The sequence below is a fragment of the Pteronotus mesoamericanus genome, unplaced genomic scaffold (assembly GCF_021234165.1).
Source record: "Pteronotus mesoamericanus isolate MK-2021 breed Mesoamerican mustached bat unplaced genomic scaffold, CSHL_Meso_final contig_116, whole genome shotgun sequence".
NCBI classification, from domain to species: Eukaryota; Metazoa; Chordata; class Mammalia; order Chiroptera; family Mormoopidae; genus Pteronotus; species Pteronotus mesoamericanus.
Genome location: NW_026555027.1, coordinates 26,515,133 through 26,542,989, shown reverse-complemented (window position 1 = coordinate 26,542,989; position 27,857 = coordinate 26,515,133). Strand labels below are relative to the sequence as shown.

At 41.0% G+C, this 27,857-nt stretch overlaps 1 protein-coding gene across 7 annotated transcripts; it reads left to right on the top strand.

Annotated features, from left to right (window-relative positions):
- Nucleotides 1-7,038: 7,038 nt before the first annotated feature.
- B3GALNT1 (beta-1,3-N-acetylgalactosaminyltransferase 1 (Globoside blood group)) lies at nt 7,039-27,547 on the top strand. 7 transcript variants are annotated; one of them, XM_054580234.1, is made up of 7 exons: nt 7,039-7,164; nt 8,117-8,196; nt 8,605-8,695; nt 10,952-11,048; nt 18,438-18,641; nt 19,975-20,072; nt 25,039-27,547. In XM_054580234.1, exon 7 carries the CDS (start codon nt 25,073-25,075, stop codon nt 26,069-26,071), a length of 999 nt encoding a protein of 332 aa, XP_054436209.1. In that variant the 5' UTR covers nt 7,039-7,164; nt 8,117-8,196; nt 8,605-8,695; nt 10,952-11,048; nt 18,438-18,641; nt 19,975-20,072; nt 25,039-25,072; the 3' UTR covers nt 26,072-27,547. The 7 variants fall into 7 exon arrangements, with proteins under 7 accessions (XP_054436209.1, XP_054436206.1, XP_054436223.1 ...); XM_054580238.1 differs by lacking the exon at nt 7,039-7,164 and adding an exon at nt 7,281-7,403; XM_054580231.1 differs by lacking the exon at nt 8,117-8,196.
- Nucleotides 27,548-27,857: the final 310 nt, after the last annotated feature.

The window sequence follows — 27,857 nt, the reverse complement described above, 5'->3', positions numbered from 1 at the left end:
ATGAGGAAAATGGTTTCTTGACATAGGATCTACTCCTGGTGAAGAGGATGGGAAGACTGTTGAAATGACAACAAAGGATTTAGAATGTTCGTAATCTGGCCACTGCTTTATCAACCAAGTCCATATAACTTCATGTATATTCATTGTGGCTTTAGTTTGCACTTCTCTAATTCCTGGGAAAATGTGTATCTCTGCAGTTATTTATTGACTATGCAGACTTCCTCTTCTGTAAGCCATCTGTCATACTTTGTCACTTTTTCTACCAGTCTAAGCAGGGCCATCGTCATGGGCGTGAGAACTGTGCATTCACACAGGGCCCTGCACTTGGAGGGGCCCTGTGCTTTGTTTAATGCTATGCCATTGCTGTCTTGGGATTCTTCATATTTTTTTAAGAAGGGGCCTTGCATTTTCATTTTGCACTGGGTTCCACATATTACATAGCTGGTTCCAAAGCTGAGCCATGTTTAAAGTGAGTTTTGAAGGGTGAAAAGGAATATATATAGATTTGCATCGTTCAACCTGGTGGCCATTTAGTCACATGCGGCTACTTAGATTCGAATTAAGTCAAATTAAAAATTCAGTTCCTCAGTCCCATTAGGTACATTTCAAGCGCTCAGTAGCTACAAGTGATTAGTGCATACGGTAGTGGAAAACAGAGAGTATTTTTATTATCGTAGATAGCACTATTGGACAGCGTAGTTCTGGACTCCTGCTGCTCAAAGTGTGGGCATCTAACCAGCAGTATCACCGGTTTGTTAACGTGCAGAATCTCATGTCTCTTCCGAGACCTACTGAATCAGAATTTGCTTTTAACGAGACCCCCCCTCCACCCCACACACCCAATGATTCTCATGCACATTTAGATTTGAGAAGCCCTGTTATAGAAGATGTGGGCCTTGGTGAGTCAGGTGGGTATGGTCCTTGGGTGGATGGGACCAAGGAGTGAAACTGCCTTTTGAGGGAGCACTGGGTAGAAAGACGAGTACATGAAAATGCACCCACAGAGGAGGCAGAACAGCAGGAGCTGGCAGGCTGAGGCAGACTGTGAAGAGCTTCGTAGCTCCTCGGATTTTGCCTGGTGGACAGCCATTGACCAATTTAAAACAGGAGCACATGAAAAGATCTGAATATGACAAGCAAACAAAAACTCACAGACACAGACAACAGTATGGTGGTTACCAGAGGGAGGGGGGCTTGGGGGTAGTAAAGAGTAAAAGGGCTCAAATATATGGTGATGGAAGATTTGACTTTGGGTGGTAGGCACACAATGCAATATGCAGATAATGTATCATAGAAATGTACACTTGAAACCTACATAATCTTAAGAACCAATGTCACACAAATAAATATATTTAAAAAAAAAAAAGATCTGGGTTAGAGGAAGACAGACCTTGTGGTATCCTAAAGGACTAGATAGGCAACCTGGAAGTCAGTAGAGTAGATAGAAAGCTATGGCACAAACCCAGGTGAGAGAGGGGCTTTCTGGGGAGCAGCAGAGGAACCAGAAGATCTGGGGTCTGGGAGAGAGAGAGAATGAGAATGAGTCCATTGGGTCTTGATGACTGACCTGACGTGTGAAGTGAGGGAGAAGGAAGAATTGAGGGTTAAAACTTGGGTGACTGAAAAGTGGGGCTGCATTAACCAAATCAGAATCTAGAAGAATAAAGAGATGTCATGGGACGCTACTGAGGTTGACATAGGCACATTAAATTTGAGGTAACCTGGAACATTTGTTCACCAGTTTCCCCACCTGCCAAATGAAGGCAGTGATAGTGTCCATCCACAGGACTGATGTATTAATAATTGACTGATATAGTGCATGTGGATACACTTTGTTAATGTGTAAGTGCCACAGACACATTATCTAGCATCAGTCCTGCATTTATCTGTGGTCTGATGGAAGGAAGCAGGGGAGAGCTGGAAATCCTGCCTGCGTCTGCACATCTGCACATAAGCATCACCATCCATCTAGCGCAGGAAGACAGGAGACACTGGAGGGAAGTGCTGAAGAGAATGAAAAATGTGGACAGTCAACAGAGAAATATAAGATAACAAATCATCAATTAGATATATACCCCGGCTGCTTCGAAACATAATAAAGTGTCAAAGCTTTCCATCAAGTGGAGGAAGACACAGTTACAGTGAGATTTGGGAGAAGACACATAGTAAAAAATTCAACTGAGCAATTAGTAGCAGCATTTACCATAGATTGGAAACCTCTTCTTCCTTGGAATATACATGGCATATATTACAAACTGTTGTTACATTTCAATTTTCATTTGCAGGCAAATCTAAAGTTAAAATCTAACATATCCTTAAAGGTGACTTTAAGTTCACCTTTATCATTTCAAATTTATCATTAAGCATATTGCTTCCCAGTTCTTGTTAATATGTTTGGAAAACTGCCAAGAAGGGTAACATCTGATTGATTAGACAGTATTTGAAAGTGAAATGTAACTCTTTGATACATACGGTTCTGGAATTTGTAGGTAAAGCTGGAGTTTTAAACTAGTTTTATTTTTGTGAAGTAAATAAATAACCTGACGTAAAACCTCAGCGAGGCTAGTCAGTTTAATTCTATACACATCTTACTTTTAATAATTATTGAGGGGTAGTATGTTAGGCTTCAATAAATATAAAAAAATATTTATAACATAGTTCAAGTCCTCAAATCTTCATGTCTTTACTCTGCAGGCTTTTCTCCAACTTTTAAAGATCTTACAAATTCCATGATATGGCTCAATTTCAAGTTACCTTAATAAGGCTTTCAGAGCCAATCTAATGCCCAGGTTAGCATCAGCCCGTGATCTCTGTTGTTGGTGCACACAGTAGGAATCTGCCACCTAGATCTGCTATCTGCAGCCAAAACATCTGCAGCTCCTCCCATTGAGAAGGAGTCTATTTGCCCTTGAACCCGGATTTGCCTCATGGTGACCCCTGATCACAGAGTGTGGCACAGTGACTTTGTTTGACTCCCCAGGCTTATGTCCTGGATGCTGCCCGCAGACTGACAGTGTAGCCGAAGGAGGGTAAGAAGCCACATTCTCCTGTCTGTGAGAGAAAGGAGAATCCCCGAGGCAGAGGACCCTGGCCTTCCGCGGACAGCATCAACGGCTGCTAGACGGGTGAGTGAGGCCACCTTGGACCTTCAGCTCAGCTGACTCTCCAGTTTAGGGGTTGGCAAACTATAGCCTGTGGGTCAAATCTGACTCTCAACCTGCTTGGTTATAGAGCGCTTGAGCTAAGAACAGCATTTGCTTTTTAAAGTTTTGTATAAAATAAATAGATGAAGAAGAATATGAAACAGACACAAAGCCTAAAATATGCATTATCTGGCCCTTTGTTATTGGTAAAAAAAAAAAAAGATAATTTTACCAATCGCTGCTACAGCTAAATATAACTGTGTGAGTAGCTCAGACACACCCATAGGGGAACCACACAACCAGGCTTAGAACTGTGAGAAATATATTAAAGTGCTATTTTTAATAAATGGGATGGTTAGCTCTACAGCAATAGATAACTGACTCATAAGCTAATAAATACTACACAAAGAACAAGAAAGCTGCCTTGAAGGAAACATTCCCTTAAAGGTTTTGACCTTTTTTCTTCTCACTCATATTTTTGGGGAGGATTTCTTACCCCCAAACTGCTGTCTGTGACTGTTCTGTATTCCAGGGAGGTTTTGGAAGGTATAAGTACATATACCCGCTAGCTATTCAAGGGACATTCAAAACATTTTAAAAACAGGTATTGGAATAATCTTTCTAAAATAAAAATGGAGAATTTGTAAGAAATAATATCTATGTCCCACAACATCCTTCCGAACACAGAGGCCTGTTTTTCTATATAGTAATCTGACTGCAGTGGAGCCTCTCACATTGTGTTATCAGTGGGTTTTCTTTACTTAGTGAGGTGAACTTTCAGCCAAGGTGTGGTGCAGAATGGCTGTGGTAAAGGCACCAGCAGGCAGCTATCACTTTACACTTTGCAAAGGGCACAGCTACCTGCCAGGGCTGGAACCAGGAAAAGAATCAGGATGATGATTTAGATTTAAATGTTTATACAGTGCCAATTAAGTCCAGATCCTGGACTTATACTGTTACTCTCTAACCACAGTCCTGTTGTACACCCATTTTAACTACTATATCCACCTCTATTATTTTCAGAGAACTTTCAAACTACCATAAATTATTTTTAAATGCACATTTCACTCCCTATTCTTTTCTTTTCTAGGGGGAAACAAAAGGCTCTGATAAGCAAGAAGCTGTTGAGCCAAGGAATCTGTCAACAAAAAGAAATGGTGGGTCATACTAACAGCCAATGCAAATGTATGGGTCACAACTGGCGATGGGTGATTATGGCTAGGCTTGATGTTAAACAGATGACCCAGACTCACAGGATTTTGAAGAAAGGGCCAGGACAATCAATACTATACATCTGTGTTTGCATTTGGCCTGGTAGTTCCCTTCAAAATATGTCCCCATGCCCCACCCGGAAGCTTCATCTCCTGGTGATCATGTCCTTGCCTGGTCCCTTTTCCTTGAATCATGAATGATCATAGGCTTGCTCTTTGACCAATAGAATGTGGCAAAATGATGCTACAAAACTAGCTTCTAGACTAGTTGCTTCTAAAACTAGCATTGAGAATAGCTTCTGCCTTGCAGCTTCTGTTTTGGACTGTTAGAAGTTGACACTGATGACGTTCACATCAACTGACAGGGCCAAGAGCAGACACTAATTTGCTGATGCAAACACTTATTTGCTGATGCCAGCTAAAACCACTGATACCCCCCCCCCCCTGATGTAGACTGCCTTACTAAAAATTGTCCTTTTTTTTGAGAAGTGGGGTACAGGCTGTCTGTTTAGAATACTATATTTGTCTGTGGAATAGATGCTGCTCTTTGAAAGTTCTTTTGTGGAAATTGAGGTGGTCATTGTTATATAGAGTACACTTGACATAGCTTTTGCCCAGCAGAGTTTATGAGCTTAAATGGATGAGCTCACATACATAGATATCTAAACTATGTTACAGAGACAAGATGACCACAGGTAGAGGTCACATACAGTATTATATATTATTGATTTGTTTTTGTTATTAGAATGGAGCAGGGAGTTTAGATCAGGTATACCCAGCTAAATATAGGAAACTCCTCCTGGATTTTATCAAATCTTCTTGAAACATACCTCACAAGATCTTGTTTTACCAGAATTACCCACAGGAACTCTAAAATGGCCCAAACTCCACAGAGACCAGATGTTTACTGTTCTTTGAATAAAGTTAGTATTTAATTCACTGAAGCATCTGAAATGGTAGATACCAGAATGATCCAGATGATTACTCTGCCCAGCTAGGTGAACGGATTTACTAACCTCAGAGAGGAAACTGGGCCCTGGCTGCATTGCATTGGTTGGAGCATCGTTTTGTACACCAAAAGGTTGCAGGTTTGATTCCCCATCAGGGCACATGCTTTGGTTGTGGGTATGATCCGGGCTGGTGTGCTTACAGGAGGCAATCAATCAGTGTTTTTCTCTCACGTTGATGTTTCTCTCTCCTTCTCTCTCTCTCTCCCCTTCAAATCAATAAACAGTATCATCAAGTGAGGAGGATTTTTAGAAAAAGGGGGGGGGATGGACTATATAACAAAGAAGTCTCGGGGACACTTGAGATTGGAGGACACTTGAGATTTCAGTGATCACTGATACTGGGACAACCTAATATTACTCATTTAAGAATTAAAATGATGTATTCAATATTTAATATTATGTTCTTCCTGATGGGAAACAAGATGAAGAGTATCTCATAAAGTATGAAGGATTCTTGCCACCTAGCTTAAAGGAAATGAGACCACTAGAGAAAAAGTTAAATGACGTTCAAAGGGGAAAAAAAGTAGGACAAACTGAGGAAGTAAAACCCTGAGATAACTGGCCTAAACTCTTCACAAAGTTAATGTCATGAAACAAAAAAGGTGGAGGATTGTTATGCATTAAAAACAGCAAACATAAGAACTGCAATACATAAATCTTCATTGTACTATCTTTTTACATGTGACTTTTTAGACAACTGGAGAAATTTGTCTAAGGCCTAGATATTAGGTGATATCAAATTATTAGACTTCTTATATGTGATTAAGGTTCTCATGTGGTTGCAGAGAAGAATATTTTTGTCTTTATTCTTAGGAAATGCAGGCTGATGTATTTAGGAAAGAGGCATAGAAGAAGTTACGAGAAATGTTGCTATGCAATCTCGGAGAACGATATACGGGTGTCCACTTAACAATTCTTTTTTTCTACTTTTTACACAGTAATGCTGGAGCCAAGCTGTCCGCAGTCCCACAGCCAAGTGGCCAGAATGGGAACCTGTCTGCAGAAGGCACTCTCCCGGGGATGCCATGAAAGGAAAATAAATATTATTTCTTAATTAATAAAATCACTTCCACCCAAAGACCGGTATGACCACAGCTAAGTGAACACCCAGCTCCTACGCCTGACAGCCTCTGCACTACCTCCCAGGAAGCACTACGTAAATGGTGAAGACTCCAGCTGGGACTGACTTTCTTTGAATTCTCCAGATCAAAGGAAGGTTTCCAGAGAGGCGTTTCCCGAGAGCACGCCTGGGATTCCTGTTCGTACCCGAGATCTCTGTAAACCCGACGCATTCCCACCCTTCGTTCTCCCTGGATTCTAGAAAGCGAACGCGCATTTATTCTAGAAGAGCAAAGCACTCCCTAAGTTTTCTTCTTTCCTGAGTAGCTCCAGGAGGGTTTTCAGTAAGTAAACCCCTCCTTGACTGCCTCCAGCGCGGGCCTTTACGCAGCCTGGAAACATGGCAAGCAGGCTGGCTCTAAGACGAGAGTCAAGCAGAAATCTTTTCGGGAGGTCTGCCACTAAATCGCCTAACTGCTGCCAGCCTCAAATGTAAAATGCGTACCTAATACTACTTGATGGAACTTGCGGATGGCGAGAATCGCAGCAGCACGCCCAGGCGAGTGCGTAGGGCTGCGGACCACCGGTCGCGTGGGGCCGCGCGCGCGTGCAGGAGAGCGAGGGACTCCCGGTCCCGGCGCGCGGTCTGAGCGCGCCCGGCGGTCAGGAGCGTGTGTGCGCGCGGAGCGGGAGAGTCGGCCACCGCCCGCGATTGAATTGGGTGCGCGCACCTTGCCTAAGGTAAGTGTGAGGAGGGGTCTGGGGGCAGCCCCGAGGTTGTGGAGAGCGCCGCCCTGGGACCCGCTGCTCCGGGGACGCGCCCTCCTCGGGGACGCCGGGATCAGAACTGATAGACTGGGAAGGAGGGCTCGGCAGCGCCGCCCATTCGTCGGCCCTCTCCCGGAGCGCGACCGGCGTAGCGCGGCAAGTGGCCGAGCCGCTGGGCTGGGGCCTCCGCGACGAATGGATGCTCAACCGTGGTGAGCGCGGGAGAAGGCCGGGAGGAGCGCCGGGGTGCGTGCCGGAATCGGGGTGCGTGGCAGACTAAGGCCGCGGCTGCAAGGAACACCCTGGGCCTTGCCCTGCTCTAGGGCGCAGCCCCCTCCTTTCTGTAACCCCGGCAGCTCGGGACGGGAATTCCGGGAACTGCGGGGGTTGGGAGGGCGGCGGCGGCGGCGGCGGGGCAGGGGAAGGAGACGGTATTTTGGTTTCGTGGGTGCCCGACAGGCCCGAGGCGAACGCATTCCCAAGGCCAACGCACTGCCAAGGCCCTGGGTAAGGGCCCGGGAGCCGAATTGTGGGAGGGTTCTTCATAGGGAGGGATTGGGAAGAAGGTGGACCTAAGGAGGAGAATAGGCGAATTGGGCGGCAAGTAGAGGAAACCCCTAGTCGTTACAAGATTTGTAAAAGGCGGTCTTAGTGAGTATACACGGCGTTTTAAAAGAAATCTCCAAGGTGCAATGGAGTCTCATTTTCCTAAGCAATGGGAATGATGCCAGCAGCAAGCACGGTTGCGTTCCTTGTCTTCACCCCGCGCTACTGGAGCAGACGGGCGATCTGCCGGGCGGACATGGCTTTCTCTTCTCTGTGTTTTGCACATCGTGCCTGCTTTTAGGAGGTGGCTGCTTTGACAGGAAGAGCTACTGCCAAGGAACAAATTACCAAACCATGTTCCCTTTTCTTCTGTTTTCAGAAGTACAAGATTTGAGTGTGCAGTTCTCAGCCAGAAACGACTTTGTGCTATATAGCCTTCCCCAGGCGGCTTAGGCAGAGGTAGGGCGCTGATTTTGTGCTTTGAGAATCTGATTTTGTGTTGATGGCTGATAAAAGCGCAAATTGAATCTGCATCATTCTTGAGAGGGGAACAGTTTAAAATTAAGAGATAAGAGTCTATGGCATTTTTCTCCTAGACTGGAAGGGTCGTTCAAATGAATGGTCATTGGGTAATTTCAGCCCGGAAAATAAAGCCTGTTACTAAAACAGTGGCTAAATATAATTCCAGATTAGATGCATTAGTTTATTTGAGAACAAAAAGGAAGACGAGAGGATCTTTTTTCCAAAAAATGAAGTGTTGATATGTAACTATTGGCAGCTCGCTAGGTATAAAACCTTGATTTTAGATGTCAAAGTGCCCAGTGTTGTATGACTCAAATATATTTTTTCTGTTCTTCTGTTCCATAGTCCTCAGCAAATCTTTTTTAATTAAAGCATGGGATACAGAAAAGAACAAAGAACTTCAGCTAGTGCTTTGGTCTCATCTGAAATGTTACAGGTAAGCTCATCTTATTTTAATTTAGAAATTATCCTACGTGGTTAAAATTGACTATAATAATAGTCTCCTTTACAAAATTTAAAAAAAAAAAACCTCTTTCACATTTTTACTTTAGAGAGAGAGAAGAAGGAGGAAAGAGAGAGAGAAACGTTAATTTGTTTTTCCCATTCATGCATTCATTGGTTAATTCTTTTATGTGTCTTGACCAAGGATTGAACCTGCAACCTTAGCATATCTGGATGACGCTCTAACCAACTGAGCTACCTGGCCAAGGCCCGTTTACAAAATTTTAAGGATCATATACACACCTACAAATTTTGTTATATTTATTTCCCCCAAAGGATTTGTGAAGGCACAGGAGTTAATTAAGGTCTACTAAAACATTTTGTAAAATATATATATTTCAAAAATTGAATTATTAAAATACCATGGTCCCTAAGGAAAATTTAACTATATAAGTGTAATTTGGTGGTTATAGTCAACTTCGGGTTCAGACTCAATTCTCTTTATCCCTAAGAAAATATACTCCAGTAGATACTTTTTCTTTTTGCTTTCCTCTTCAAATGACTCGCCTTCTCTCTGGGCCCAGATTCAGGCTCTGTTCTGTCCACCATTGGATGACAGGGGTAGAATCCCACTTGAAGAAATACCTTTATCCCTTTCCCCACTATATAATGTCCAGGCCAAAGAAGCTTTTCTGTTGCAGCTCTATAAGCTATCATTGTTCTTTCTTGTTCACAGTATTGTTAGATAACCATATGTTACAGCTTCATGAGTAAGGTCAAATGTGTGGGGTCAAACAGGGTGCTCTTAAATGACCTTGTTGCACTCAAAAGTTGCAGTTCACTTAGCAGTAGGCTCTTTGACAAATACCTCTTTTGGGACTATGCACAATGGTTTTAATGAAAAGCTGCATATTACAAATAATGATTTGTGTTTGGCACCAGAGCTTTTGGCACATTGTGAATTAGAGGAGAGGGTAAGATGAGGGCATGGGCTGGAAGCATGGAGATTTTCAGGGACCGCAGCTAAAAGAGGGGAGAACATCTGTGGGGTAGGACCTTGAGAGGCCGCAGGATAGAAGATTTGGCTTCAAGAGCGTGCACCGCTGGAAGCTCTGAAAAATGACAGAATAAAAAATAGAAGACTAGAGTAGATGATTAAAGTTTAGCATTCGGTGTGTGCCTGACCCTGAACACAGGTAGTTAACCAGAAAGCCCAGGCCTTATGTTGCCCCATAGAGCATCCACAGCCCAGATTAGTTAAGTATTAGCCCTGCCTCCCCTCCAGGAACCGCTTCATGTAGGAGACACGTTATCAGCACTGAGACCCCCTTTTCCGAAGCCTGGCCCTTTGGGAACATGAGGAAACATAGAGAAGAGCAGTCTTAGCACATTTCGTTGATGACCTAAGGCACACTGTTTCATGTGATTAGAACAAACACTTCCAGACCAGCATCCTGTTTTATAAAGAAAATTTTAATAGAGCACAGCCATACCTATATGTTTAATATTGTCTATGGCTCTGTTTTTACTACAGAGGCAGAATTGAGTAGCTGGGATAGAAACCATAGGACCCACAAAGAAAATATTTGCTATCTGGCATTTTATTTTTTTCAAAAAATCACCCACTTCTGGGCTAGAACATAGAATTTTGCTAAACTCCTAAGCTGTGCCTGAATAAGTGTGCGGCCACCTCCCTGCAGCGTGACTGAGGGCTCAGTCCATGTCTCGTATCTGGAACTGTATTTGGCTACTACTTTAGTAGCAGGCTTTGTTTTCAAAGATGGAGTTACCCACTTTCTAAGATAAAAAATTGTCATTGACCACTATCTCTTAGTATTAAATAGTTTTATCTCTAAACTGACACAAGTTCTATAATTTGCACCTTTTTTTGAGCATCCACATATTCTGAGAGTGCAAACTCAGCTCCTGACCATGAAGGCTGATCACTTATTTGGAGAAGGTCTCCCTTCCTCTTCTACCGGTGAACTTTACTCATTACATTTGGTGTGCATCTTGGTATCGATGTGGACCTTCCTCTTTGCTCTTCCTGAAGCGTAGCAACTCGAGGGCAGGGTTTGTCTGTCACCTTCCCCGTGGTAGCCGCAGCCTCTGACACGGGTTCAGTATACCGAATGAATGAATGAAATCTCCTCCAGTTGATAAGGCTGTAACGAAACAAACACAGAAGTCTAGCTTTCAAGTCAGCCTTCTGCTGTTCGGCCTGATCGGTGTGATCTTTGCTCTGCCCCAGTTTTCCTAGCGTCTTCGGATCCAGCTGTCCTGTTGCCTCGTCCCACAGGCTGCTGTGTCATGGCATTCTCTCAGAGAGCCCGCCGCTGAGTGCAAAGGTAAGTCCATTGTGCTTTGCGTTTTGCTCCCTGCCCAGGAATCTCAAGAGGCTGTAGGATCAGATGTGAGGCTGGGCTCTTCTGCAGGCACTGTGCTCTGGAGGAGGAGCACAGCATCTAGAGGTGGGCCTGAGTTTGGGCTCCAGATCTGCCTGTATGTTGACTACGCAGGTGTCTGAAAAATGGGATGGTAACACTTAAACTATACAGTGTTGTGAGTGTGCTGTGTAAATTGCTCTAGAGGGATACAGACTTAAGCCAAAAGCCCACCCTGTTTAAATCCTAACATACGTTGTCATCACTATTAAGAGGGAGCCTTTTTGTTGGCAGGTACAGACAGGGCAAAAGCAAAAAAGAAAACTGCAGTTGAACTTTCCTTCTCAGGTCTTGTTGCTACTTTTGACGAGGTTGGCTGCTCCTCATTTTTCTTAGCCCGCAGTCTCTACACAGCCCAACTCCAGAAATCAATAAATAGTCCCACTTGTTGTTATTCCTACAAGAAAGGACTTGGTCTGCAAACAGTATATATATAAAATATGTCTTTTTAAAATATGTTTTTAAAAATCCAGGTATCTTGTACTTCAGCCCACCAAGGCAAGAGCCTTTTATTTTAATAAGACCTGAATGAAAGACATTCTCCCGTACATCTCAGAACACACCCGAAGGTTGTACTCGTGCGACCCACAGGGGATCCAAAGGCAGAACCGGGAGCGGTGATGTAGTATTAGGTGTATATGCTCATCATCTACTTAAAACTGTGTAACAACCGTGGAAAGTTGGGCTTAATGGTAGGGTTTTTTTATTCATCTCAACAAATAACTTCAGGTTCATTATTAAAAATCAAACGATTTCTCAAAATTACATAAAAAATAAAATTACATAAAAGGAAACCTTTTCCATATACTTACACTTTAAACATCAATACAAAGTCATGGAATCTTGGAGTTGGGAGGGACCTTAGAAGTGACCTAAAATGAAGCTCAGTGAGGAACTAATTTCCTTAACATTCCTGCCAGCCACTTGAAGATTTCCATCGGTGGGGAGCAGTCCATTCTAGAAATCTATATTGGACCCTCTTGCTAATTTTTGTCTTTGGGTTCCATTTGCCTTCTGGAGTTAAAGCTGATATGTTGTTCAAAATACTTGAAAGCATCTCCCATGGCTCTTCAAAGCTTTTGTTTTCCCCAGAGCAGAACATCCCCCAGTTCCTTCAGCCACTACCTCATCTAGTCCTCATGAGAAATGAGAGACCAAATCCATAACCAGTTGGGTTACCTTCCTCTGTATTATATCTAACTTACCAATGGCCCTTTTAAAATGGAACGTGTATGGCTATGGGATCATGACCCGTTTTGCTCAGACATTTATTTTTCTGTTTTTTGAATCCAGGAGTGTATTGGGGCTTTCAGTTGGTGTACGTGCATGTGTTGAGGGAGGAGGATACACAATAGTATTAACCTGCAAAAACTCAGCACTCTCCCTCCCTCACAAGCACTTGGGGAATGCTGTCTATGTGCCAGACACGGTGCCCGATGCTGGGGACGCAGCGGTGTGCAGAAATGAAATCATCTGCACTGGTGGAGCCAGATGGGGCCTGAGAGGTGTCCTGGCCCAACCCCCTCATGTTCTGATGAGAAAAGCAACTCTCCAAATACAATGGCTTGACACCCCTTCACCCCAGCTGTTGAAACTGAAATCCTGGTCTCCTGATTTTCCTGTTACTCCTTTACATCACCATCTTTGTTCTTATTGAACTCACATTCAACTAGAACCTTAAAGTCTTTTTAACTTAGGCTGCTGTTAAAATGATCCCCCATCCCACCCTGGCTGGTGTGGCTCAGTGGATTGAATGCCAGCCTGTGAACCAAAGGGTTGCCAGTTTGATTCCCAATTAGTGCGCATGCCTGAGTTCAGGCCAGGTCCTCAGTAGGGGGCACATGAGAGGCAAGCACACATTGCTGTTTCTCTTCCTCTCTTTCTCCCTCCCTTCCCCTCTCTCTAAAAAATAAAATAAATCTTAAAAAAAAAAAAAAACCTTGTAAAAATGACCCCCCCATCCTGCTCTTGGGCAGTTGGTTTTTTTAACTTTGATATAGGGCAGTAAATATATTCTCATCAGATTTTATCTCACTTTAGCCCTGTTCCAACCTGTTGAAAGCTTTTTAGATTGTAATTACATCTTCTATAGAATTCACTATTTTTCCGTGATTTTCCTTGCCTACTGAATTGAATAAGCCTGCATTCGTTTTTCATACGAAATGTTAAACAGGAAGATAGAACTGCAATTAAACCCTAGAGATTTTCTCTCAGGTTGACAGAAATGCTCCAGCAACCTTGGAACCTAAGAGGGAGGGCAGGTCTGTGGCTGAGCTGGTCAACACAATATTTGCACAGTCCAACCAGAGCCCAAGGAATCCGTGTTGAACACATGACTGCATGAACAATACATCGGTTGCGATGGGTCAGCACATTTTCAAACCATGTAGGCCCTGCCATCGGCCTCACCTCTTTCCGTTTTGCTCAGGAGGACCTTGCAGTGCCCTGTCCTCTTCAGCGAAGTTGAATTCTTGTGTGTTATCTAAGACCTCCGTTGCTCTTCTGCTCAAGGAACCCATTGAAAATGGGGATGAAGTTTGTCAGATGAAATGATCTTGCTGAATTGCTGCTGGCTCCCGACCATCATTGCGTTTGTGTCTAAGTGTCCACTGATGTTTGCAGAAGCTCAGACACATATTCAGGGTTATTTGGAATGTGCATTCATTAATGTGCTTTCTCCTCAGCACATCTTTCATTTCTGAACAGTGTGCTTGCAAGGTACGCTTTCTGGAAGTGTACTTGAGACGGATTCTCAGGGAGCCGAGCATGATTTGCTTGGAGATTGAACGATGTTTGCATTTAGGATTTCCCCTTTTTTAAAGATCCTGGATTTGGCTTTGACAACTCTTCACCCCTGAGGAAGAGCAGAGGCGCTGTACGACGTGATGGGAAGTACGCAAATGCCAGGCAGGCGGGATAATAACAAGTGACGAGGGGTGTGTCGTCGTGCAGTAGTTACAGACCCGCCAAGAGGGTGAGGACACCTGGATTGTCAGCGCTGCTCTGCTGGCTGGGACCCTGCTAAGGAGCCGGTCTCCAAATCTGTGTCCTTAGCTGGTAGGTCAATGTTATAATAATGGGGCTACCTTATAAAGTGGTTTTAATCATCAAACACACGGGGGGTGTGAAAAGCGCTTGCTGCAGTACCAGGACCACCCAGGGGCTTTTGCTAAAATACAGAGGGAGGGGAGTGTGAAGAAATGGACAAAGTAGAAAGCAAGGTCTTTTCAATGCAAATCTTTGACAGAGGAAGGCAAATTTTATTTTTAGGCATTATGAAATTAGGCAGATAGAGCAGTCACAGTTCATTCATTCAACAAAGAAAATTTGATTCTTTATTCTATGTCCAGCTGTGTGCTTCAAAGTAAAAAATAAAAGTGGAAGCCTATTGAGTATGCACAATCCTTAAAGTAGCTTGATACCGCTTGATTATCTCACACCTCAGTTTAAAAAGGTTAATATGTTTTGTCGTTCCCCTCCAGTGGCTAGAAGTACCTAGAAGTAGGACTTTTGACAGGGCAAATCATGCTTCGAAAAACAATGTCAGGCAGCTGCGGAAAGGCCGTGGGGCAGGAGGAAGGGTCGTGGGAGAGGGGAGCCTGTGTGCGGAGGAGGATCCGGAAGGCCCTCGTTTGGCATCGTGCACCGCTCCTAGTGGGCCCTGTGGCCTGTACGTTTAGGGTAGCAGAACATTGGGAGTTTCGAGACTCTGGAGGAAACATTAAAAAAGGCCTGATTTGGAGAAAGAAGGTGAATCGACTAGGATTTATTTGCCTGTTTAAATGTGTTATAGAGCATACGCTATCTTACAAGAGATGGTGGAGCTAGCCTAAGGGTTTGTAAATACAGTATGAGCAAATAACAGTAACTTGGATGGAGCATGTAGTGTAGACTTCAGTAACAATGGCAGTACCATCTACTTAGCTGTTACTGTGTGCCAGCCCCATCCTAAATGTTTAATGTGTGTTGTTTCATAAACTAGCTTCTGATTCAGGAGGTCCAAGGTGGGGCCTGAGGTTCTGCATTGCTAACAAGCTCCACTTTGGACTCCCCTGGGAAGCTTTACAGATCCTACTTCCTGACCCTCACCACCCTGTGAAACTGAGTTAGTTGGTCCTGGGTGCACCCTGGAGTCCAGACTTTATCAAGTTCTCCAGGAGATGATGATAATGCAGCAAAGCTTGAGAAGAACTGGATCAAAGAAAAAAAGAGGGGAAAGAGTTGTGGTGAAATATCACTGGTTGTGTTTGTTTCTAACATGATCCAAGGTCAGAATGGTAGAACTTTATATTGCTTTGTTTATGAATTAGTATGTTCAGTTTGAGGAGTTTTCCTCGTGGGTGCATATTGATTGGTGGTCCCCCCACTTTCAAAGAAATAGGACATGACTGATGTGTGTACTTATGATTTGTATTAAACTCAATACACACAGGACCTTTTCTGGGCATTTAGATTTCCACCCCCTTTGCCATACTGTTTTTATGTAGAAGAAAAGTCAGAATGTGCACGATTAGCAGTAGTTTAGTAATTATCTTTAATAGTTAGCACGTGCTTTCTCCTTGAGTGATCCTGAATATAGCATGCTTGATTTTCATTGAATTTTTTTTTTCCCTGTCTGGACCTTTTAAGCTGCACACGGTCAGAATTAGTGTAGCATATAAGAATAAGGTTTTATATTAGGAAATAGCTGAAGAAAAGTAAGGATCATCTAACAGAAACTCAGAGTTTACTTTTGGATTCAATTTATTCTTGGGAATATTTTCTCAATGTATTAAGTGGATAAAAAAGCACGTTACCAGGCCCCTCGCACAGTATTCCGATATCCAGCAAGCACATACTATGTGCTACACAAAGGGGATTTGGCAGTGGACAAGGTGGGCAGATCTGCTCCCTCACGAATCTCACTCACATTCTTGTGAAGGGAACTGACAGGAAAAATTTCAGGTGAGGTTCACATGCTAAGGAAAGGATACTGGGGGATGTGACGGAAAATAAGGGCGTGGTGGGACTGCTTGGAATAAGAGGCCCAGGAAAGGCACTCTCAAATGACATTTGCTGAGACCTGCGGCATGAGAAAGAACCAGCCTTTTCCAGAACCAGCTTTTATTTTTTTGTAATTTTTTCCCATGACCATTTAGTTCCCTCATACCCCTCCACTCTAAACCAGCTTTTGAGTTAGGGGGAGAGCAAGTGCAGATTCTGCAAGGGTGGGAAAGAGCTGGACACATTCAGGGTCAGACGGGAAGCCACTGTGGCTGCAGCAGGGACGGGCGAGGCGGTGGCGGCAGATGGGATGGAGAGACAGGCTTGATAAATCTTCACTAAAAATAGTAACATTGTTACCTTTAAGCTTTTATTATCTTTGGGCCTTTTTATAGTCACAAAATTTTCTCTAATGAACATATGTTACATTTGGAATTAGAAAAGTTTTTGCATAGTTTTGAAAATAATTAAATTTGTTTTCCTTTTGTAGAAAAATAACCAACATTTTTGCATCCCAGGAAAGAATTCCAGGTTATTTTGATTTAAATAATTGTACCATTGCAGCAACTCTTTGTTCTGTTTCACTGGAGTATTTATTCGCGTTTGAACTTATTTCTCTGTGTCACCCCATCCCCAATTTATTTCCTAGTGTTTTTGTTTCTTTTTTTTTTGTGTGTGCATGTTTTTGTTGCAAAGTAAAAAGTCTGTGTTTGCATGAATGATTAGTTATTAATTATTACTGTTGTTAATACTTCATGTTTCAGGGTTTTTTAAAAAATATTTTATTTATTTATTTCTTAGAGAAAGGAGAAAGGAGGGAGAAAGAGAGGGAGAGAAACTGATCAGTTGCCTCTCACACACCCCCAACTGGGCACCAGGGCCAGGCCCTCAACCTAGGCCTGTGTTCTGACCCGGAATCAGGCCCACAGCCCTGCCGGTCACAGGCTGACATTCAATCCACTGAGCCACACCAGCCAGGGCATATTTCAGGTTTTGAGATTGGGAATCTTGAGTCATTTTGCTTAAAGACAGTAAGGCTGTGTTGTTGCTTTACCATTTCCATCAAGATTCAATGGTTGCAGGAAATTAAAACCCTCTCAGACTAGCTCTGGTCTAGGGCATGCAGCAGACCTCCCAGGAGAGATAGGAAGGTAGTGGCCAAGAACCTGAGATTTGGCGTCCTGTGTGATTTTGTCTCCACCACTGACAAGTCTGTACAGTTTTGGGCTAGTTATCGACTCTTCAAGCCATAGTTTTCTTACCTATTAAATGCAAACAGTAAAGGTTTTAAAAGGGCCTTAACTCCTGGGCTCTCTTGAAGATTATATGAGTTAGTGCCTGGCGCCACCTGTTCGCACTCTGACCACACTGGGGCACCTGGGCTGGCATGTCATGTAGACGCCTGCCAGCGCTGATCGCACACAGTAACCGGATGTGCACAGTGACTGACGCGATTGCCAAACTCTTTAAATGTTTCTATTGAAGTGTAACAAACAAAAAGAAAAGTGCACAAGTTAGAAGATGATTATTCAAGTAAATACACCTATAGCTGCAATGTAGGTCAAGAAACAGAATATGGCCAGCACCCCAAAAAGTCCCCTTCGGCCTCTCCCAACTAGTGTTTCCTCGCTCTCCCTAGAGTCTTCAGTTCTGACACCAAGAGTTACTTTTGCCTGCTTTTCAACTTTGTGTTAATGGAATATGTGCCTGGTTTCTTTAGTTCAACATTATGTTAAGGGATTCTCCATGATGTCACATGAGGCTGTAGTTTGTTCTTTTTCATTTTGTATCACTTGCTGTTATATAAATTTATTTCTCTCTTCTACTGTCGGTTGATTTCAGGTTGTGCTATTACAGACTTTCTTGGACATGTTTTAGTGTCCTCCTATACACACACATTGTTGAGTGTTGTACCTAGGAGTGCTCTTGCTATAGCTTAGGGCACATATATGTTCAGCCTTAGTGCATAACCCTGAAAAGTTTTTTGTGTAAATTTGTTCAAAAAAATTTATTTTTTACTCCAAACTACTCTTAAAATTTTATTTATTATTCACAGAAACTAGTTTCCCAATTCAGTGAATGCAAAGGTGTTCTAGGACAGGATTTCCCAAAGAGTGGCTTTCTAGTCCTGCTAGAGGCTCTGAAAATTAGAATAGGTTTTCTTTTGTTCAGACAAATGTGAGAAACTTTGCATAATATAGTCCCTTCTGAGAGAATGCACATCAGCATTAAAAACTCTGAGAAACCTTTCCTCCATGTAAAGTAATAGTGTAAGTTTGTTTGAATGGTTTCCCCTTTTTTGGTCCACAGAGCCCTTCTGATGCTAAAACCCCAGGAGACACAGCCTGTGATTGGTCCAGGCAGTGAGCAGCTATAAAGTTGTGGTGCCTGGTAACTGAGGTGCAGTTACTCATCTGAGGATGGTGATTTCACTTGATGGTGAAAGCCTGGGTATACTTCATATCCTGGATGCAGACAACGTGTTCTGTCTCTGGGGCTTTTCTGGGCTTTTCTGTTAGTTGAGATGTTTTTTCAGCTGTTAAGGATCAACTACCAAATTAACAAGTCCTCACTGGTGGCCTGCTTTGCACCATGCATTGCACTGGGCTTGTGGCATAAGAGAAGGTTGTTTGCTTAATGTAGATTATATGGAGTCCAGTTGGTGAATGCATGTGTAGTTATATAATCATAAGTTTATCTTTTATAAAATGGAAATTATTTTTAAATTATAACTTACATATAATTTATGTTTTGATCGTGATGTATGACATTGTTATTTAAGAAGTCAGTGATGAAATAAGGGTCTACTTCCCCGCTTGACCTTTTTATATTTTTCAATTCATCAGTGTTTTAGGGTCCTCTCTCTGTCCCTCCCCCGGGTTATGGGATTTAGAACAGTGTCAGGGTTCACAGGGCCCGCTGCTCAGCTCTCCCAGGTCGGCCCGTGCTGGGAGGCCAGCTGCCCGGTGCTCCTACTGTCAGGGCTTGAGCCCACCCCAGGGAGGAGGCCAGGTCAGTTAGATTCCTATGAATTCATAGTGTGCGCATCCGTCCACCTGCCTGTGTGTCATTTCACTTTAGAAATTACTGAGGGCCCCTGAGTCGATTGGTTGCTCCATTTTCTCCCCTACAAACTTCTAAGTAACTGAATTAATATTGTAAGGCTTGATTTAGAGATGGAAAAAAAAACTTTTATGAAGTTAAATAACTTCTGCAGGGTCATACAACCGTTTAATGTTGCAGCCAACATTTAGGGTGGACCATCTAACTCTGATATCCAAGTATTTTCATTATGCTTTTCCTCATTTTTTGGATATATTTAAAATGCAAAGAAAACTGTAAGCATACAAGAATGTCTATATTTCCATCACTCTGAATTAACAACTATTTTATAGTATTTGTGGCTAGTCTATATTTTCCCCTTTTAACCACACGCCCCCTTCATTCTTCCACACCGACACACACACTCCTGAGTGTGGAAGGTATTCCTGCAGTCCCTTTAAGAAATAGTTACTGGAACAAGGCATTAAAGAGAGGATATCAATGGAGTATCACTTAGGAGAGCTGTTTCACTTCTTTTTGTGACCTCTGAGTTGTTTATCAAAGGAAGTAGGCCTATCATAGGGTGACATAGACATCTGCTGATGGGAGAACCTAGATACAGGTTTTAAGTTTTGAACATCAACCACCCTTCCTCCATGATGAAGCCAGAAACTCTCTGAATTCTTTAGACTAGTGGTATTTTTTTTTACTTTTAATTTCAACTTCTAAGGTTCCTTTTCCCTCTATGACCTCTCCAGTCCCTTGACCCAGGTATAAATGCTGTTACGTTTCTTATATCTTTCAGAAATTTCAAGCATTATTTTTGACTACTACTTACTACTGAATGTTCAGTTGACGAAATTGAAGGTCTTTCACTCAGAAAAAAAATAAATCAAGAAGAAGGTAAGAAATAGACATTTATTTATAGCTTTGAAACCTACTTCTCTTCAAGTAGTAAGAATTCATCAAGATTATTTCGTTATAATAATCCCTTTTGACAATAAAAATCAGTTTAGAGGCACAAATAGGATAGGAAAGATGCTAAGGTTAGAATACAGCTGGTAATGACAGCCATTTGAACTATGTTAATTCTTCCAACCCATGAAAATGGAACATTTCATTGTGTTTTTTACAATCTCTTTTAATAATGCTTTGTAGGCTTCAGTATATAGGTCCTTCACACCCTTTGTTAAGTTTATTCCTGTTTATTTTTCTTGTTTTGAAATTTTATTATTAGTATACAGGAAAGTGGTGGATTTTTGCACATTGATTTTGTAACCTGCAGCTTTACCGTATTTGTTTATTGTTTCTAATAGTTCTTTGGCAGAGTCTTTAGGGTTTTCTATACACAGAATAACATTGTCTGCAAAAGTGACAGTTTTATTTTTTCATTTTCAATGTGGATGCCTTTTATTTATTTTTCTTGCCTGATTGCTTGGGCTAGAACTTCCAGAACTATGTTGACTAAGAATGATGAGAGTGGGCATCCCTTGCCTTATTCTTAATTTTAAGCTTTCAGTTTTTCACCACTGAGTATGATATTGGCTGAGGGTTTGTCATACATGGCCTTTATTATGTTGAAGTACTTTCCTTCTATACCCATTTTATTGAATGTTTTAATCATAAATGGATGTTGTATCTTACCAAATGCTTATTCTGCATCTATTGATAAGATCATATGATTTTTATCCTGTATTTTGTTAATGTGGTGTATTACATTGATCGATTTGCATATGTTGAACCATCCTTGTGCCCCTGGAATGAACTCTACTTGATCATGTTGTATTATTTTTATAATGTATTATTGTATTAGATTTTGTTTAGGATTTTTGCATCTGTATTAACCAGAGATATTGGCATGTAGCTTCCTTATTGTGTCTTATCTTTGCTAAATTTGGGGTTATTTTGGCTTCATAAAATGTATTAGGAAGTGTTCCTCTTCTTCAATATTTTTGGAAGATTTTGACAAGGATAGGTATCAAATCATCTTTGAATGTTTGGTAGAATTTACTGCTGAAGCCATCAGCCATCTGGGCCTAGAAGTTTTGATGGTTGTTTCAGTTTCCTCACTTTTGATTAGGTCTGTTTAGATTTTCAGTTCTTTATGATTTAGTCTAGGAAGGCTGTATATTTCTAGGAACTTATCCATTTTTTCTAGGTTACTGAATTTGGTGGTATACAATCTTTTATAGTATACCTGTGAAAGATATAACTCTTTTCAAAGAACTAGCTCTTGGTTGTATTAATTTTTGTATAGCCTTTTTGTTCTCTGTTTCATTCAGTTCTGCTCTAATTTTTATTATTTCCTTCCTTCTGCTGACTTTGGGTTGTTTTCTTCTTTTTCTAGTTCTTTAAGATGTAATATTAGGTTGTTTACTTGTGATTTCTCTTATTTCTTGAGATAGGACTGTAATGATATAAATTTCCTTCTTATTACTGCTCTCATTGCATCCCAGAAGTTTTGCTATGTTGTATTATCATTCTCATTTGTCTCTATATATCTTTTGATCTCACCTTTTATTTCTTTGACCCACATATTTGTGGGTTTCTTTACCTTCTTTTGCAGTTGATTTCTAATTTTAAAGTATTGTGGTCAGAGAATGTGCTTGGTATGATTTCAGTCTTTTTGAATTTGTTGAGGCTAATTTTGCAGCCCAGCATATGTTCTAGCCTTGAGACTGTTCCATGCGCACTGGAGAAGAATGTATAATCTGATGTTCTTGTAAATGTCAGTTATGCCCATTTGGTCTAATGTGTCATTTAAAGCCTTTATTTCTGTATTGATTTTCTGTTTGAATGAGCTGTCAATGGAGTATTTAGATCCCCAACTATGATTATGTTTTTGTCAGTTTCTCCCATTAATTCTGTTAGTGGCTGCTTTATATATTTTGGTGTTCCCTGATTGGGTGCATATATATTAAGAAGTGCTATGTCTTCTTATATAGTGTCCCCTTTGCCAGTATGAAATGTCCATCTTTGTTTCTTGGTACTTTTGTTATCTTGAAATCTATTTCACTGGATATAAGTATGGTTACACCTACTTTTCTTTGGATGATATGTGTTTGGATAATCATTTTCCACCCTTTCACTTTGAGTCTCTCTTTGTCTTTGCAGTTTAGATGTGTCTCTTGAAGTCAGCATATGGCTGGATTTTGTTTTTTGATCCAATCTGCTACCTTGTGCCCTTTTTTGTGAATTTAGTCCATTTATCAATACATTCAGAGTAATTATTGATGTACTAGATTTTCTATAGCCCATTTTATCTTTTCTGGTGACTCTGTGCATCTCTTCGTTCTAAGTTACTTATCTCAGTTTTGGGTTTTTTGGTTTGTGGTTACTATTAGGTTTATGAAAAAGATTCGTATATGAAGTAGTCCTTTGTTTGATCTCCGTCATCTTTTGCAAATTCTGACCCTACCTCTTCCCCTTTTATATTTTTATCTATTTTATCTATTTTATTTATGTTTTTATCTATTTTATATATTTTATCTATAGGCACTTCGCTAATAGATTGTCACAGATTACCCCTGTTTATACTATAAGTTTGTTCGTCATCTTACTTGTGGTTTTGTGACCTTTTGTTCTTCATTTTAGGTAGAATAACCCTGTTGAATATTTCCTGCAGTGGAGGTTTTCTGGTGATAAAGTCTCTCAGCTTCTATATGTCTGGAAAAGTCTTTATTTCTTCTTCCTATAACTTTGCTGGTGATATTATTCTTGGCTGGTAATTTCTCTCTTTCAGTAGTTTGAATAATTGATTCCCACTCTCTTCTAACATGTAGAGTTTCTGCCAAGAAGTCCAATGACAACCTAATGGGCTTCCCTTTAAAGATTGCTTTCTTCTTTTCTCTGTCTGCCTTGAGAATTCTTTCTTTGTCATTACCACAGTGTGCATTGGAAAAGGCCTTTTTGGATTGAGGTATTTAGTAGTTCTGTTTGCTTCTTAGATTTGAGGACCTAGCTCTTTCCATTGGTTTGTGAAGTTCTCATCAGCCATTTGTTTGAATAGACTCTCTGTTCATTCTCCCTCTCTCCTTTTTTTTTTTTTTTCTGGTATACCCATTATTTTTATAGTGCTCTTTCTGATGAAGTCAGATAGTTCTCCGAGAGGTCTTTCATTCTTGTTTATGCTCAAGTCTCTCTCTTCTTCCCTCTGCATCGTATCTAGATTTCTGTCTTTGATATGACTAATCCTGTCATCCATCTGATCTGCTCTATTTCCTATGCTCACTAGTTCATTCTTGAACTCTTTTACTGAGTTCTTCATCCCCAGAATTTCTCTTTGTATCTTTTTTAAAGTTTCAACCGCTTTGATAAAGTACTTATTTTGTTCATTGATTGGGTTTCTGAGTTCATTAAACTGCCTATTTATATTTTCTTGCATAGCATTGAGTTTTTCCAGAACTCCAATCTTGAATTCTCTGTCATTGAAATCATATATTTCCATGTCTTTAAATTTGTTTTCTGGAGATTTTTTCCATTTTCTTTCCAAGCTGCCTCACTACTTTGGTTATTCATGGTACTTAATGGATTCCTTCTCTGTCTAGGCATCTATGTATGAATGGCACTTCGCTAATAGATTGTTATAAAGAAGGCTTTCTATTATTTTCCAGAAGGTACACTGAATCACAAGATTTTTTTTGGCTCCCTTGCACTTCTCTGGTTTTTCACATCTTCTCAGAGTGGTAAAAAATGGGAAGGTGGGTGCTTCCCCTGTGATGCAGTCACCTCGGTCCCAAGGGACCAACCCTGTGGGGAATCTGGTGTGCAGTGGGGCTCCAAATCCATGAAATCCCAGTGCTATCCACCACAGCCAGACACTGTCATCAGTGTGTCACAAAGCATGGGGGCAGGGTGGGCTGGGGTAACCTGGCTGCCTTCCAAGTTGACTTGTCCTCCTGGTAATGTCGACATTGAACCTCCAAGGAGTATCCCCTGTGCCCACATATCCCAGGAGTCACAGAGTGCACCCTTTGCAGGGAAAAAGTGATTGTGTAGTACCAGTTCTCTGGTTTATTGATAATGTATTCTGCAACCTGACACCAAGGGTAAAGGGAGGTGAACTCTGGGAGGTTAAGAGGAGGCCAGGCTTCCATGCCTTTGTTTCTCTGCGTGGAATGCTGATCACCAGACAACCATGGCCGCACCTCTGTGCTATGTCCCTGACCAGGTCCCTGGGCTCAGCCACAGCTTGTACAGCCGACTCCTGCAGGAATGCCCACCAAACATGTTTGCTTCTCTCAGCTGAAGGGAGTGCCAGCCACAGCCTAATTCCTCCCCTCTTTGGGCTGAGCCCCTCCATGAGCTCTGGGCTGCAGGGCTGCATCTGTGGCTTATCCCAACCCTTTTCACCTCCCCAATTCATTCACACTTGCCCACCTTCACATGTTTCAGTACACGATCTCTGTTGAATTGGAGCTGTTCAAATTGTTGAAACTTAAAGGGGAAAGGCCAAAGGGAACTGTCAGGTCACCATTTTTCTGATGTCACTCCAAAATATCTCATAGTTTTATTTTTTAAACCCCCCTCTATTACTCATTTCTTTCTGTCTCTCTGGACATTTGGGGCAAAATTCATGTTGCAACAGTTATTTATGTTGAACAAAACGTATTAACTTTCTGAAATAACCAAGCATATTTTTTTTAACTTTTATCTTGATGTTTCTTTATCTCAAATATATTTTTGGTTGCTGGTATTCATTTGTTTACAGTTACAGGACGTTAATAAGACTCAGGTCAGAATTTTTGCTTTTGCTCAGAGATTTGTTCTTCTTTTGTACCCTTTCTACCTGAGTAGATAATGGGGTATCATTTGAAAATGCGTTGTTTTGGGGATGCCTTACCAACCAGGCCTTTGATAAATCTTCCAGAACCTGAGCCACGCACGTGTTTCTGAGCTGCTGGATGGCCCTGGCCCTCTTGACCACCCTTCCCAGTAGGATGTCACTGAGATCCCTCAAATGGAGCCTCCTTCTGCTGTCACTCCTGAGCTTCCTCGTGATGTGGTACCTCAGCCTGCCACACTACAATGTGATAGAACGTGTAAACTGGATGTACTTCTATGAGTATGAGCCAATTTACAGGCAAAACTTCCACTTTACCCTTCAAGAGCGTTCAAACTGCTCTCATCAAAACCCATTTCTTGTCATCCTGGTGACCTCACACCCCTCAGATGTGAAAGCGAGGCAGGCAGTTAGAGTTACTTGGGGTGAAAAAAAGTCTTGGTGGGGCTATGAGGTTCTTACATTTTTCTTATTAGGCCAACAGGCTGAAAAGGAAGATAAAGTGTTGGCATTGTCTCTGGAGGATGAACACCTTCTTTATGGTGACATAATACGACAAGATTTTTTAGACACATATAATAACCTGACCTTGAAAACAATTATGGCATTCAGGTGGGTAACTGAGTTTTGCCCCAATGCCAAGTACATCATGAAGACAGACACTGATGTTTTCATCAATACTGGCAATTTAGTAAAGTACCTTTTAAATTTAAACCAGTCAGAGAAGTTTTTCACAGGTTATCCTCTAATTGATAATTATTCCTATAGAGGAATACTTTACCAAAAACACCGTATTTCATACCAGGAGTATCCTTTCAAGGTGTATCCTCCCTACTGCAGTGGGTTTGGTTATATAATGTCCAGAGATTTGGTGCCAAAAATCTATGAAATGATGAGTCACGTAAAACCCATCAAGATTGAAGATGTTTATGTTGGGATCTGTTTGAATTTGTTAAAAGTGGACATTCATATTCCAGAAGACACAAACCTCTTCTTTATATATAGGATTCATTTGGATGTCTGTCAGCTCAGACGTCTGATTGCAGCCCATGGCTTTTCTTCCAAGGAAATTATCACATTTTGGCAAGTTATGCTAAGGAACACCACGTGCCATTATTAATTTGATATTCCACTAAAAACTGAGAGAAGGACAGGATACTTTGTGGAGAGTGTCAGAGTTGGTACTGTAAAATCTCCAATGGAAAACTCATGGGAAGGTTACTCGCTCACTCTCTGGCTTACACTGAACTGAAACTCATGGAGAACCTATAGACTAGATACTACAGGGTTACACTTCACTTGTGCTGTATTTGGACACTAACCAAATCAGGCCCTTTAAAGATGATGTTGAGAGGAATTAAACAAAGTGTCTTGTTAATAATAGGACCAAACAATTTGAACATGTCATTCTATAGACTAGAACTTCTTAAAAGGGTTTCATTGAATTACAAGCTCATTAGTTCATAACAACAAAGCAATGTGGAGCTTTATTTATTGAATAGTCTCATCATTAAGGGTTTTGTGTATCTCTTATGTGGATTACCAAGTTTTAAAAATATATAGTTCTGTGTAAAAAACTTAGAGTTGTACCAAACAAAATTTCATCTGTTTTTGGTCATTCAGAAGGTATTCAAGATGTTGCAGTATTTCAGAGTTATCAGTTATTATTATATATTGGTTAGCATTTTCTTGCTATTTAAGTGTTATGGTTGTTTCAATACTGTATAAACACAATAGTGAATCACCCTTTATATTTGCACTCTTTTCCATTACTTCATTAATGAGTTACTCCATTAATGTAAGGTTATTACTGTGTATCAGTAAGCTCTTTGACTTTGATAAATATTTTACCGTGGTAATATAGAGAAGAATTAAAGGATGAAGATCTGAATTATTGTCTTGTTTTTAAAAATATAATCCCCAGTGTTTTTAGATGTCACTTCATCTGCCTCATTTTCCACCTGGGAATTAGGAATAATACAGAATGCCAGGCAGTATGTTTCCTTTTGGAAAGGACTCCAGGCAAAAAAGAAATGAGAACCTGATGGTCAGAATATAATGAAAAGTGTTGAATTCCAGTACTTGAATTGGAAAGAGTAAAGATTTGAGTTATGTCACTAATCTGCTTCATCTGATTTCCTCATTCTCTAACAATCGGTTTGAGAATAAAGAGAGAAAAAAAAAAACAATGCTGTTCTATCATCATTAGTTTCACATCATGAGAAAAGCCCTAATGTGTGGTCTAAAATCAGATCTGATTTTCATGTTGTGTAAGAGCACATTTATTTTTTCGTGGGATGCATCTTTTGTTGGGTCTGCTACTCATAGGTCAAAGAGGAACAATCTTTGCCCTGCATTTTTGGATTGTGCAATTTCCTATTATGACTGATGTGGGACAACTGATTCCTTTTTTCTGGATTACATGAAGGCAAATGAGCAAATCCTTTGGCATAAAATATAAACTTGAAACTTAGATTGTCAGTTCTTATAATACACAGTTATTTGTAATTCTTCCATAAGAGAAACTTGCCATTAGAACTATTATAATGTGTGATTCACTATAACAAGGCTATTTCCATTTTCCCAGTCTCAGGCCTGACCCAGTTATAATAATGTTAATTAAATGATTTAGTCTACAGAATCAAATCTATATTGCTGTTAATCCCCATTCATCCAGGAGTCACTTTCTTTAAGACAAATGGTGGTTATTTTTTGTGGTATAATTAGATTTGACCAATTTTGTAGAAGTTTATATTGATGTTTGGGAAGCTAACAGAAGTTCCTGAAAGAGAACTTTTAAAATAAAAAAAAGAAAAAAATTGCTCTTCATTTTAAGGTAAGATTAAAAAAAACCCAGAAATAAAATGTGAATAATTGCCAAATTTCAGAAAGTTGTTCCTCCTCAA

Bases quoted from the DNA above. Each gene is read 5' to 3' on its own strand.
- B3GALNT1 (XM_054580248.1), top strand. From the start codon at position 25,073: ATGGCCCTGGCCCTCTTGACCACCCTTCCCAGTAGGATGTCACTGAGA.